The sequence below is a fragment of the Trematomus bernacchii genome, unplaced genomic scaffold (genome assembly GCF_902827165.1).
Source record: "Trematomus bernacchii unplaced genomic scaffold, fTreBer1.1, whole genome shotgun sequence".
Lineage (NCBI taxonomy): Eukaryota > Metazoa > Chordata > Actinopteri > Perciformes > Nototheniidae > Trematomus > Trematomus bernacchii.
This window is the reverse complement of record NW_022988098.1, coordinates 672,804-687,206: the sequence shown is the minus strand read 5'-3', so window position 1 is coordinate 687,206 and position 14,403 is coordinate 672,804. Positions and strand designations below refer to the sequence as shown.

The 14,403-nt window shown below is 37.8% G+C and overlaps 2 protein-coding genes across 3 annotated transcripts; both read left to right on the top strand.

Annotated features, from left to right (window-relative positions):
• Positions 1-334: 334 nt before the first annotated feature.
• Positions 335-5,237, top strand: cd8b (cd8 beta). The gene is made up of 7 exons (XM_034121731.1): positions 335-548; positions 1,802-2,152; positions 3,131-3,205; positions 4,160-4,249; positions 4,331-4,364; positions 4,463-4,514; positions 4,683-5,237. Exons 1-6 carry the CDS (start codon positions 494-496, stop codon positions 4,470-4,472), a joined length of 615 nt encoding a protein of 204 aa, XP_033977622.1. The 5' UTR covers positions 335-493; the 3' UTR covers positions 4,473-4,514; positions 4,683-5,237.
• A 6,062-nt stretch (positions 5,238-11,299) lies between these two features.
• cd8a (CD8a molecule) lies at positions 11,300-14,319 on the top strand. 2 transcript variants are annotated; one of them, XM_034121730.1, is made up of 7 exons: positions 11,300-11,881; positions 12,031-12,354; positions 12,465-12,563; positions 12,660-12,767; positions 12,931-12,970; positions 13,555-13,614; positions 13,839-14,319. In XM_034121730.1, exons 1-6 carry the CDS (start codon positions 11,839-11,841, stop codon positions 13,604-13,606), a joined length of 666 nt encoding a protein of 221 aa, XP_033977621.1. In that variant the 5' UTR covers positions 11,300-11,838; the 3' UTR covers positions 13,607-13,614; positions 13,839-14,319. The 2 variants fall into 2 exon arrangements, with proteins under 2 accessions (XP_033977621.1, XP_033977620.1); XM_034121729.1 differs by having other exon boundaries at positions 13,555-14,319.
• The last annotated feature ends 84 nt before the right edge of the window (positions 14,320-14,403 follow it).

Sequence of the window (14,403 nt, the reverse complement as noted above, 5' to 3'; positions counted from 1 at the left end):
ATGTTTGGCATCACTGTATGTATGTCAGGTATGTTTTTGGGGTGTTTTATGTACTTTTGAAGGGAGTCAAGAATGTTCGAAACGTGTTTGTTCGGATATTCAGTACACAATAGGCCAGTTGTCTGTTGTGTTTAATGCACAAATTAAGTAAAAATTAACTGCTTTGTGTGTGTGTGTGTGTGTGTGTGTGTGTGTGTGTGTGTGTGTGTGTGTGTGTGTGTGTGTGTGTGTGTGTGTGTGTGTGTGTGTGTGTGTGTGTGTGTGTGTGTGTGTGTGTGTGTGTGTGTGTGTGTGTGTGTGTGTGTGTACGGCCCACTCTGATAGGCCCTGTGTGTGTCACACTTGGGTGTTACCTTGACGACTCAGGGCCCTTTCAGCTCAGTTCCTCCCATCATATGTGACAGATAGACAGCAGGAAGAGAAAGTATCAGCAGCGTCCCTCGGCTACAGAGCTACAGACGCGTACAAACACACGTACTGGAGACTGGACAAAATGATCCTGCTGCCGCTGGCATGGACACTGTGGACGGTTTCTCTGTGGACGTTGGGTAAGACTCTCCGCTTCCAGTTGTTTCTTAAGCCTCAGGCGTTATTCTCATCATAACTCAGTCAGGGGCCCGTAGCAAGGGATGTGTTGTTGTCTAATCAAACTTAAGCTCCAGTGATGTATCTTACATTATGTCTACATTCATCAAATACTGCCCTAACCAAAGTTTTTGCTGACAGTTTTTTAATAGTCAAAAAGACGGCAAGGAAGGTTTTAATAAGTTAACGCCGTTGGTGCCTTTGTAAAATCTATAGCTAAATGGCTACGGATGTTACATTTGTTTCATATCTCATAAGAGTACAAAATATACTGGTATAAGTTATTGATATTTTGTATGAATTAACATCAATGTATTCAAATATGGATTGAATGTACGGTGGTGATAAATGATGAGGATAATACTCTACCTGTTTGTGTTTTTCAGTAGGTCGGTATCGATTGTATATTTCCTTAGAATTAGTTTATTAACAATATATATAATAGCTCTATTAAGGCATTGATATATAAGTATTTCTACTGTGTTGAATTTAAGATTAAAACAATTTGGTGCAATCCTAAACGTTACGTAATGTGTGCATTTAAACAAATCAGTCTCTATACGACTTGAGTTAACCTTTCGTACATTGGGAGCCTTTGAATTTCCGCTTATCTTTACATACTTCATAAGACTAGTGATTGCAACAGGTATATATGCCTACATTTCTGACTTGAAAACACACAAAACAGGCATTGGAACTGATTCTAAAATGAAATCCCTTAAACATAAATGGCAACGCAGTCTCCACATATACAGTATACGCATTATTTTCAAAATGTCACAGTTTGAAATACGTACAACAAATGTCTTCATAGTTCAACTTAATTTCCATTCTTGCAACACTTTTGGTGATTGTTGTTGTGTTTCTACAAAATGTTATACAGTAATGTATCCTCTGCCTAGCTCGAAGAATGAATACTTGTCCGAGCTTTTGCATTTTTCACAATTAGCCTTATTGAGTTCGGCAGAAAGAGTGCCTTTCGCTGTTACTTAAAAATGTACACAGCAAGTGATCGAAAACTTGCTTTGAGACATCTTAAAAGTTACCCTGTCGGGATAACATACAACTCTAAGGAGATTAGGTGTTCGGCCTTGACTTCATTGAAGTGTTTTAGAGCCCTGACTGTTACTGTTGAGGCTGAACTCCCATACTGGACTTTAGCAGTTGTTCAATGTGGTTTTTGAAATCTCAATCATATCTCTATTTCCACTCCTAGGTTCGAGCCAGACCATGCTGCTGGAACCCCTCACTGTTTTTTATCCCAAGATCCTCCGTTCACAGACTATTGAGTGTGACTGCGCTGACGTCCCCTGTCACTCCGTCTATTGGTTCCGCAGCATTTCCAACAACAGCAAAATGGAGTTCATCGGCCTGGGCAACCATGCTGACCGGATCAAACTCGGGGATGGAGTGGACAAGAGACGGTTCAAATTCATCATCAAGAGCAAAAATCTCTTTGCGCTACAGATCATCAACTTGACAAAAGAGGACACAGGAACCTATTCTTGTGTCCTGAAGAAGGGACCCGATGAAACCTGGAAGCCTGGGATTCTTCTCCTGCCGGGAGGTTTGTTGGCTAAAATCTCAAGCGCTTCATTCACAGTGCTGAAGTCAAATGAAATATCTGGCGGCCCTGAGGGTTTCAGTGTCCAAATTCAAGTGGAGGAAGAAATATGTAAAGGACGAAATGCAAATCAGTACCACATATCTGCATTTAAATCTGCTGCATTATGACAACTAATTACATTAGCACAATGTACAATGTACAATGTACAATGAAGATGTGACTTCAAAAGTAATCGTATGCCGCTACAAGCGATGTTGACTTCATCCAGGGGAGACGGTCTCACATCCTCCTGTCGTTTTATATCAACTCATTCAAACTCCACATTCCACTAGCCTATCTTTCTTTAAAAAAAAAAAAAGTGATGTTTTATCAAGAGTCAGTTCTGACCAAAATCCTGGAACTTCTTAAAGGTTGTCTTGTTTCCCCTGGTTACGGCAGTCCAATACAACCACGTAGACTAAGTGGACGCTAAAAACAGAAACCTCAGTGACGGCTGTTTTTACTTTTGTTGAGAGACGTCTACATGTAGCAGGCTTGCATGAGAAATATTAGTGCAATATAGTTTTCACTTTGGGATTGGTACTTCTTTTTGACTGACTGGTGCCGTCTGTCAACATGAACCAGATGTATTGATGGTCAATGCAATTGAGATCACATATCAAGTATACATAGTGTCAATAGATTAATCGAATGTATTTATATGAGTGCTTAGAGTTTGTTTATCATTATGAAAGAAAAATCTGAAGAATAGCTCTCAACTAGCCGACTGTACTAGAGAGTCACGCACAGTCATACATCAAACATGAAGTACTGTACAGAGAGTTTGCTGTAGATTATTTTCTGATGAGACAATTGGGAGAGGTTGGACATTACTGGGTTCTCATTTATTCCCTCTCTGCACCATAAAAGTTTCTTTAAATTCTCGTTACACTGCTGTTTAGCTATAACTGCTTTTCCTGTTTGCTCTTTATCTGACAGTGACCCCTCAAATAATAAAAACTGACACAAAACCGACCGTCAAGTCAGTCTGTCGCTGCAAAAAGCCTCCACAGGGTAAGTTATGATCTATTTTATTAACCCTTATGTTGTATTCGGGTCTCCCGTGACCCGTTTCAAGTTAAAATTATATAATAACTACGCTCTAGTTTTTTTTAACGGAACAAGGTTTCATGATATCCTCCACAACAGCTATATAAACACTACAAAACAGATTTTGACAATTTTAGCCAAGTCTGAAGGTCTCTAAAAAAGTGTATGATTTGGTGTTCGGGTCTGGGAAGACCCAACAACATGGTTTTGGGTGACTCGGGGTCACATTTGGCCCAATCAAGATTCATCTTTGACTTTAGACACCCCACCCCCACCCCCTTCATCCTCTGTAACAATAATTTAATAATCTTGGGAGACTGTATTCTAATATTAGTCTAATATAGTCAGATAACGTAATGTTCCACTGTCTTCACTATAGGAAATATAATGAGTGAATTGAATCACATGTTTTACTTAAATATGTGGTGTAATGTTTTTTGGGGCCATAAAATAAAATTACAACAGGATTGTACGGTTATGAATGCATAATAAGTTAGTTATGATGTAGTTAAAACAATATTGGATGATAGTCATTATTTTTGAGTGTTTTGGACTGAGATAAATCATGGGTCAAAATTGACCCGCGAACACCATGGACGGTAACAGCTTTTGAACACGACACAAGGGTTAAAGGGAAATTAAGTTTGCGTAATTGATGTGATGCTCTGTATTTTAAAACTGTGATCTTTTCATGAAAAAGCATTTTCTTCTATGAATAGGGATTGGATGCATTTTATGCCCTGTCAGATTTCGATGATTTAAATACAATAGAAGAGGTCATTTGGAATAGAAGAGGTCATTTGGAAAAGGAAATGTTAAACTGAAAAAAGTAAACATGAAATGATAGATCTTAATGTGTGGCTACAAGAAGTAAGCAATGATACATTATTTTAAACATGTACTGTGTGTTTGCTGTAGATGGCTGTGGCTCCCTGGTTTTCTGGCCGTTGGTTGGACTTATCGCAGCCCTGGTTCTAACTCTCGTTGGCACGCTGTACTACTTCAGCCGTGAGTATTCATCCAGATTTTCTGCACTTAGTTTGATAAGGTTTTGATGTATCACTTAAGTGTTATTTTTCTTGCTCATAGGGCTACCCAAAAAGTGTCGGCACCACTTTGTGAAGTAAGTACATTTCTACAAATGGAGGAAATATCCTTTATTTTTCCTTTTTGTTAAAATAAGATAACCCTATAACCCTTCTTTTGTCTTTAACTATTAAGGAAGCGGTAGATGACCTAAACTACTGCATCTACATCTGATATCTGACTCAAGGTATGTACCTCATTTGTGTTAATAAATGTATTCATAGTTATAACAACATTTATTTTGATCTCCAGACTTGTTTAGGCCTTAGTAAAAGTGCTAAATGTTTTGCCAAAATCCCAGGTTACTTATGCAACATTCATATTTCCACACTCACACTTGCCTTTTTGATTTCAGTGACTTGCTCTGACGTCCAGTGGAGCACGAAGGACATGAAAATCACCTCCGCTAACAACATGCCGTCTTCATTAACAGCGAAATGTGCGCCGGTTAGAGAAGAGGTTGATGTGTCCAAGGACAGCAACCATGTAACATATTGTAATATATTGATTTTTTGTTTTACATATATTACAAGACAGCTCCAGAGCTGCAACACATTACATTCTAAACTCTTTGTGTTACTTTCATCTATAATATGTTTTTGGTTCGTCAATAATGCAGATGACATCATAATTTATCCATGTGCTTTTTCAATCTCTGAAGCTTTTTTTTTGTCTTGAAATGCGTACATAACAGAGCAGTTTTTCCTGAAAGCACGAACCTAATCCGTTTATTTACATTAAAACATTGATCACTAAACAGCTTAAAATCAAGTATTTGCTCATTTGCTTTTTCCTGTCTTTGGTATTTATTTGTGTTTTTTGCATTTTTGTTTTAAAACAGCATTGTTACGTTCATTTTTCTGTGAGCATGATTATGTTAAATCAATAAAATGTTATAATTCCAATCATTTACAGTGGTGACTGTTCTTTTTATACCATAAATATGTGTTGTGTGTTATTAAAGGCATCTATTAAAACATTTCATAGACAGCGGGGAATACATTTTTGATTTATTGCCTACTGTCTATACAATGATACATAAAGATTTTATAAAATGTGTAATGCCAAGTTAAATGCCAAATTCATCCAAAGGATATTGACACTTAGACGATTGCTCCAGAGCACTGTTGCAACAACAGGAATTAGCTGGGTTTAGCTTTGATGCCAAACGCTGTGTGTGTCTCCAATGACAGATGACGTGTGTGCAGATAACTAAAAAGCCTTTTGTTTCAAAATGCTCGTATGTGTAAACGAGGTATGGAAAAGAAGAGAAAGAGGTTTGGAAGTGGGTGTTGTACATCCATCGTCAATATCGTGTTTTGCGGAAGTTGAGTAGGTGAGTGATAGGGTTTGGTTTCTTTTTTACCTTTGATGTGTAAACTTGCATCACATTCAGTTTCTGTTGAACTGCCACCAGTGTGCAGCAACAAGCTTTATTGTGATCATCTTAAATACAAAGTTGATTTAAAGCAGATATTTATTTTTCTATATATTGTTTTATAAGTGTGTATCTCTTGCTGTCGCGTCCTCTCTCTGACACACACACACACATGCACACCTGTGCTGCCATTGAGGAGTGTGAAGAAAGACTGAGTTGGTGGTTGTTCGGGTCTCAGTGAGTGTGCGCGACCCTTTCCTGTGTGCAGGAGAGAGGAGAGGCAGAACCGTGTTCACTTGATGCTATCGCCTCGCTTAGCTTTGAGCTCTTCATGTAGTCTCTGAAACAAAAAGACCACAAAAGTACCACAGACCCAACCACAAGCACTGACAGAGACACAGGGAAAGAGCGCTACGGTTTGGAAATGAGTACAGTAAGAAAAAACACTTAAAGACACTCCTTGTTGCAGTCTGCTTTATTACATATGATACAGTATTAAACAATTATATCACCAAATCCAATACAGGTTACATGGTTTATAAACCAGGAGGGAGTTGGATGATTGTTTAAGTAGAGTAAGTTAAATCAAACAAATGCTGCATCAACAACTCCTTTTCTCTTTTCATTAACTGTATCTACAGTAGATGTATGTATGTATGTATGTATGTATGTATAGTATTGTTCAACAGTAGCGGTGTAAACTAATTTTACATGGGGGGCCGTGATGGGGCCAATAATTTAATGCAGGAAGAAGGAGATTTTAACATTTTTAGTTTAGTATAAAGTCATAGCTTAAAGTTTAAAATAAACATAAAATACCATAATCGTTGATTTAGTGACAGAGTTTGTGACTTTGTTACAATTTTATATTATTTGTTTAGTTACATTGGCCCAAGATACAGAACATTAAAATAAGTTTGGGGTAATAAATACATTATGTATGCAACCAACTATGGTTTTATTTTATTTCTTTATATGTGTTGGGATTTGTTTTAGTCACAACATTGGTTTCAGTAATTTAGTTTCAACTTACTAAATGACATTACTGAAAAAACCCTGTTAACTTTGGCCCAGGTTATAGCACAGTAACTTAGTATTTTAAATGAATTGCACTATCATAGATTAATTATTTTGGAGGGGGGCCACAGGGGATCCAAGCTCCTTGTTACAGGGGCACTGGCCCCTGTTGGCCCCCCTCTAGAACCGCCCATGTTGTACAATCACGCAAAACAAAGAAAAAACATTTAGTTGCCAGATACATTTCTTTAATTTTCCAAAGTATTGAAACGCTTCATAAAATGCATTACAGTTAACCAGCAGCATAACAGTGAGCCTCCAGAAGGACGAGGAAAATAAAGCATTATAAACTGACCCTCATGGCCTTCATAGAGTTTTTCTAGGTCATGTTCATCAGTTCCAGGAAACATGAGTTTTGCACGGCAGCGTAAGACTTCTGATACAGAGGATTTATTTCTGCTGTTCTCTGCTGACAAATGTTAGCGTGGATATTTTAAACACAATATTCTGTAGAGATAAAACATATGAAGAGAAGACAAACTGAACCGAATATATGTAGTAAAGTGTGTGTGTGTGTGTGTGTGTGTGTGTGTGTGTGTGTGTGTGTGTGTGTGTGTGTGTGTGTGTGTGTGTGTGTTTGCGTGTGTGTGACAATTATAAACCCCACGCTTACGTCTGTCATTTCATGTTCTTTCCACCTACAGTCCACGTTATTGATCATAGTCATATATATATATTATAATTACATTTTCAAGCTTTAGACAATGACGCTTATGTTTGTGTTTATGGTTACTTCTTTTGTATGTTAGTTCATAAAGCCCTAACAATGTATTTGTTACTTTGAATTTTTAGCCGTATTTATTTCTGTCTAGGTTGCCGTGTTGCATTTCCACTCTGGGGAACAGTAAAGGCTTAACTTTCTTCTTAAAGATACAAAATATACACCCTACACTAATAAATGACATAAAAGGATAATGGTTTCTCTAAAGGTTTCAGGATTATAAAAGACAGAGGGGCAAAATGTGTGGCAGGATAATCATCAAAACATTTCTACAATTTTACTTTTGTGCATTTTATATATTACAAAATACACTTATGAATTAATCAACCACGACGCCAAACACCATTTCACGTGATAAACTCCCATCGAGGCGTATGTAATGATAGAGGGTTAACATATGAAATATGGGGCTTGACATTAAACATGTTTTCCTCTGACTAATGTGCAAGAGATTTATAGTTTGCACCCATTTCATGATAGAAAATATATATCTAAATCCATTACATGTAAATGACAAGAGTACACACCAGCAAATGAAACAAATATGAATGATAAAAATATCTGGTTTCAAATATATGAATATGAAGCAACATGACTAATTGTACAGATAACAAGACATCTCCGTGAGGATCTGTGGTGAAATCTTGCTGACAAAATACGGTGTAATATATATCAGCTTATGCCTAAAACGATCGACTGTCAAATGTGTCACACAATATCTAATAATACATCTAACAATAAAAGTCACAAACAAAAGACAGTCCACTGTATGACTATTCTACACCACATTTTTGAATAAGAATTATGTTTTTCTCCATAAAATAGACATTACACATTCATTTATTTTCGCCAATGCCAAACAAACATATTTGTTACCACTAAGCCAGAGCCGAAAACGTCCATTTGAGTGCAGAATTATTTTCAAAAATTCTACATACTGTACACAACTGTGTATTTGTGTTGAGGTATCTGCATGAGTTCAGTCCCTCCATTTCTACTTACTCCTCTCGTTGCTGTTGGTTTCCTCTTCACAACTTCATATCCCATAATGCCAGGAACTGCCAATACAGTAACAGAGAAGTAACAGGTGAGTCAAAATGATGACTAACAGGTGAATCAGTAATGAAGGTGCTGCTATCTTCAGATTATTAAGACGTCTCTTCTGACTGCATTTGAATGTTAAGCTATGCGATGGAACTGTACAGGGTTCTCTCTTTCTCACTGGCTTCTCCTGGTCCACCACACACACACACACACACACACACACACACACACACACACACACACACAGATGTAAGTTTCAGGTTGGAGACCCCCTGTCTGACTAAGATAGGGAAGCCCATGCAGGTGTTTGTGAGTGACTAATACCTGAAACAGAGATATGGAAAGGTGGAGTGGGCTTTCAGAGCGTTTTGACTGGGTCTCCCTCTAACATCAACAGAATCCCCTGCGTACTGAAAACGACTTGTGAAACCTCAACCTGGTTTCCATCATGGTTGCATTCCGGAAAAATGTCAAAGTAATTTATTAAAAACAAAGTAAAGTTAATAATCAGCATCTGCATTTTGAGTAAATCATGTGACGGGATACAGAAATGCCTTACAGACACAATACTGTCTCTTACTCTCTGTTATTTCTCTTTGTCGCTCTCCTCCCACCCATGGAACAGATGAATCGCCCACATTACAGCGAAATGTCAGCACTTATTGCCCATTACTAAATCGGTGCATTGACTTTCCATCACTGAGCAGGAAATAGGACGGGCGCCGGGTTGCGCCATAGTCGCTGAAGCACTCTCAGTTCATGTGAAGGGAGTTTCACTTCCCAACAACTGTGAGACCAGCTTTCACATGAAGTGACAGGTGACATTATGATTAATTGTTGCTAGGGTACAAGCTATGTCCTTTGTTGTTAGTATAAATGGTTTTCCTATATTTGCATCCCAATTGGTTGTGCTAGGATTTCACTTACAAGTTCAATACAGCTTCACACAGGCCACAGAGCAGTAGATCGTAAAACACAGTTGCATCAGGTGAAGTTAGCTCTTAAAGAGATTCTACAACCCTTTAATATTTCACCCTTGTAAACTCTGGGGGAATTGTAAAAAACATCCTTAAAAATGAAGCAGCAAATCATGAGTTATTCTGACTTTTGACGCAGGTATAAGTGAAGCTACGGAAAAACTTGACCCTGCTTGTTCCATAATGCATCTTAGCAGCATCTTTTGTTAGAAAAGAAAATGTCACACCTCGAGTTTACAGCAGGTGTTTTCCACTGCTTTGACTGTGGAGCAGCAGTTTTGTGAATCATGAGTCAATGATGTACTGTTTAATCAATAAAGAGCTTTTAATCCTGATTCTGCTGCCACCTAGCTGTGATGATGATCACCTTGTCGCAGTGATGCATGTTAACGCAGAGTTGCATTGGGGGTAGGGTGTGGCCCTGCTACACGGATGAAACTTTTTTTAAATTTAGCCTACATTTCCATACTTTGTTATTGTGAAATCATTCTAGGTGATGCTACAATTTCAGTTTTCTTTTAAAAATATTGCTTGTTGGAGGGATTTTAATCAGCAAAACTACTCGCACTATAAAGAAAGTTGTTCAAATACATCCTATAAGACAAATACTTTGAGCACTATAACTGACAATAGGTCCCACATGAATACAGGTTAAAAGTGAAATGAATTATCCACTATCCATAAATTAATATGTTAACAACTCATGAAAGCATTGTGTGGATTCTTCACAAACAAAAGGTGAAAGAGAGACACCCCGAAAAGGCACTCAGGTGTAAAACCATTTGCCTCACTCTGGCTTTTGAAACCAAATCACACACAATCACACGTTTTTCTGTAGTAAGAATAAGACTACAGCACATATTGTTTGAGATATAGTGCAGTCTTTATCTAATACTTTTCTATTCTATATTATGTCTTACACTTGTACTTGTCTGGGGGGGATTGTGTGTTACGTCATGTGTGTGCGTCCACCGCTAATCTCACATGAAGCTACTAGCATCATTTCTTTTGTGGTCATTTTATTATCTTTTATGCCAAATCCTACTGCTTCATTAGGTAAGGCCTTTTCTGTTTTCGTTATTTTTGCCACCATCTTGACCGTAAGGGAGCCATGATAGACAAGATAGACGGAGATCTGACCTCTTCTGAGTGCACTTTTCTCGTTCAATATTAAGATTTGTGTACCTTGTGGTATTTTTAGATCCCTCTGACACAGTGATGTCCCTAAAGCGGCCCGACCAAGCAAGGAGGCAGAGGCAGAGAGTTCAAATACAACCCGGTGTGGGCATTTATTCCTCTTTGTGGTACAGGATACACAGCCTCAATATGACTGTCTCACGTGAACACAGTCACCAGCCACCAGGACCTCACACACACACACTAACAGGAAAACAGAACCTAAATACACACAGGACTAATCAAACCAACAAGACACAGGTGAGGAGGGAGGAGAAACACAGGGCACCAGGTGAACACAATCACCAGCAACAGACAAGACGGGAGGGGGAACACTTTTCAAACTAAAACAGGAAACAGAGACAGACAAACTAAAACATAGACAGATTGTGACAAATATATGCATAAATGACATATAATCACATGCTTCCTGTGCAATGTTTTAGCGTGGAACAAATGAATATACTTCGCCAATAATGAAGCTATATAATCCGTAACGGAGACCGAGATCTATGGCCCCAGAGATCACCGCCGTTACAGCGTGGTCATGGAATTGTCTTTTCAATCCGTTCAGCTCTATTACATATGTGACTGCGAGAAGACATTTCCCGAGGACGTTCAACAAATTGGTTATTTTGGGAATCAAACATTATCAATCCTTTCGCAGCTTCCCCATTTCTGATCAAAAACAGGAGGTGAAACTCCTAACGCACAAGGACACTTCAGCATTACATATCTTTGCCTAAATTGTGTAAAAGGATTAAATGGATACCTCTTGAAAATCACCATTTGATTCGTGACACAGTAGTGAATATGAAAAAGTGGGCTGCTACATAAATTCTTGTAACACTTTCTTCCCAGCCTACATCGTGTGTTGTGTTGAGTTTGTGTGTCAGCATCTCATGGATGACAAGGTGCTGTTCACAGCAGTGAGCAGATCGGTAGGCTGCACTTCAAAACATTCTGCAGACCACGACCGTGCAGAGGGCTCTGCACCGCTCTGCTGCAATGATCCCATTTGACAGAGCCGAGAAGAAGGTTACAGCTGGGGCGTGGTTTGATATCTCGCTGAATTATCTCACAACAGGCTCCAACAAACACCACAAAGACGTGCTATTGTTGTCTGCGACAAAAAAAAATGGACCAAAAGTTGATTCTGGTGATTCTGATGATTTGTCATGGTAGGTTCAACCTGAATATTTAAATTATTTTCATGAACTTTTGGCAGCTTTAAGGTGTCCTTCAGCCTGTTTCTTATCATCTTTCGCTTTTGGGGTCTTGAAAACACACAGTTGGCTGATAACTGCTCCCTTTGTTTCATATTTTCCAGAAATGACTTCAGGAGCTGTCATAGACCTGGCAGTGAAGGAAGGGAAGATGGTTCGAATAAATTGTGTTCCTCGTGAAAAGGGCAACTTGGTCATCTGGTTTCGACATCTGGACACAACTGGCATGGAGTTCATTGCATCTTTCTCCATTAACGGCATGCAAAAGTCTGCTCAAGAGTCCTTTTCCGAATTATTCGGGCACTCCAATGATTCGCCAAATTCTTTAACAGTGAAGGCTTTCCAAATTCGGGACAGCGGCGTTTACAGCTGTGCTTCGCTCAAAGACAATAAACTGATATTCGGCAACCCAACACGACTGTTCCTAGGTGAGGTGTTCTTTGATTCTTTTGGGCTAATGGTGATATAATGGATTCTTTTCAGTATCACCTTCCTTCACTTCTGTTATCTCCTTCACACATCTGTCCTCTCCCTTTAGAAAAAGTTAAAGTCCCAGTAGAAGAAACGACGCAGGCCACTGAGCAAACAAAATGCACGACTGCCTCGCCGTGTGTTTGTGAGAGCGGTAACAAGCCAGGTAAATGTCCATACCTCTGTTTCATACCTCTGTTTCTCTGAGCTTTTATTATCTTCACTGTGTTTGATGCTGGTGGCAAATGGATTTGGATTGCAGGGGAAACCAGTCCTGAGATGTTTTGCTCTCTAATCATTCTGGGCCCACTGGCTGGCGGCTGTGGCCTTCTTCTTCTACTCCTCATCATCACCACCGTGTACTGCAACCGTAAGTTCATGTCATATCTAAAACCCATGATAAAAACCCTGAAAATGCTTTAATAAAAATTATGAAATTCTGCAAATGTTCCCCAAGATTAGTTTTCTGCTTTTCTTGATTTTGATGTTTATAAAGATTTGTAAAATGTCTGATCATTCTTGATGTCATGTAGACGTAAGGACACGGAGATGCCCACACCATTACAAAAGAAAGTAAGTCGTTTTCTATTTATCCAACATTGTCTTTCCAAGTAGAAATACTAAAGCCACCCCAACCCTGACACCAAAACGAAAGTGTTGTATGTGTTGTTTTAAAAAGTATATATATTTCTGTATTTATTTGGCTGTTTAATATTATATTTAGCATATTTTAAATTAATCTGAAATGTTCTTTTAATGAAACTTCTCTTTAAATCTAAAATGGCTCATAAACATTACATACCAAACTGTAACTTAATTTCCTGTCTGAACTTCGTCTCCATTTTCCTGTAATAAGTAACAAATTCTTAGCAGATTTTATTTTCGGGACACTATAAGAAACTGTTACACCCCTAAAATAGTGTTAATAAATACCGTTTACTAACCCAGGATTATTTTTGGAGAAAAGAGAATTCTTGTTTTTTTTTAAAGGCAGTGTCACGTTTCGAAACGAGGGCATAACCTCTGTGTTTTTAAATGTATCTACGGCCCGGAGGTGCTTTGTGATTGAATTTATTCACACCAAAGTAACTGCATTAGTATTAAGTTATTATTTGTGTTATTATTAAATATGTAAATACCTTGTTTATCCCACACAGGCCGCGGGTGATGGCTCCTGGAAAACAACTGATGACCAACAGTCATGTTTGATGCAAATGGTGACAATTATTTTCTTTTCATCCAACAGCATTTTTTTAATAGTGTTGTTTTACTGTCTTATTTCAGCTTAATCACATTCATGGTCACTGTTTTTCTGCTTAAACATTTTCATTGTTTTTGATAGTTAAAGAAAATGTTCAGTTTATAAATACTTTCAAATATCTTCATCGTCAAAGTTTTACCTGCATTGATAACGACAATAATGCACTGCTTTCTCATTTAGATCGAACTCTAATTGGAATAACTTGAAATGAAATGTCTATTCATCCGAATATTGATAATAAAAACACACTGAAGTCCTGAGAATTTTAGAAGTAAGCCTAGATATGTTTATATTAAAGATGATGACATTTTTTATATAATTAATTTTGCTTTTGTATATAGCCATGTGACAATTTCATCGGAAAACTGTTGACTTGTACTGTACCCTCGTGATTTAAAAAAAAAGTAGAACGGCACCTTCCTTTACTTATAAAATAAAATATATATAACTAAAGATATAAACATAATTTGCTATTGAACATTTTAGAGTTTGATTTTTATTTAGTAAAATGTTTTTTTGTCGTTGGGTTCAGAGTTATCAGACCCAGATAGTAACACTTTTTCATTTAAATGTTTTAATTGGATGTACAGTTTTTGTGAATTATCCTACTTTTTAGATTTGTTGTAACTTGAAATTCAAATAAAATATATTGTCACTCAATCAAAAACAACATATTATTTATTATTCAAACCCACTCATTTGCCAATTTATCATCTTGGTCTTGGCGCAGAAATATGAAGTTTAC

Bases quoted from the DNA above. Each gene is read 5' to 3' on its own strand.
- cd8b (XM_034121731.1), top strand. From the start codon at position 494: ATGATCCTGCTGCCGCTGGCATGGACACTGTGGACGGTTTCTCTGTGG. The intron at 549-1,801 runs GTAAGACTCTCC...TTCCACTCCTAG, and splicing joins GGTTTCTCTGTGGACGTTGG to GTTCGAGCCAGACCATGCTG. The intron at 4,250-4,330 runs GTGAGTATTCAT...TCTTGCTCATAG, and splicing joins CACGCTGTACTACTTCAGCC to GGCTACCCAAAAAGTGTCGG.
- cd8a (XM_034121730.1), top strand. From the start codon at position 11,839: ATGGACCAAAAGTTGATTCTGGTGATTCTGATGATTTGTCATG. The intron at 12,564-12,659 runs GTAAATGTCCAT...TTTGGATTGCAG, and splicing joins TGAGAGCGGTAACAAGCCAG to GGGAAACCAGTCCTGAGATG. The intron at 12,971-13,554 runs GTAAGTCGTTTT...TATCCCACACAG, and splicing joins CCACACCATTACAAAAGAAA to GCCGCGGGTGATGGCTCCTG.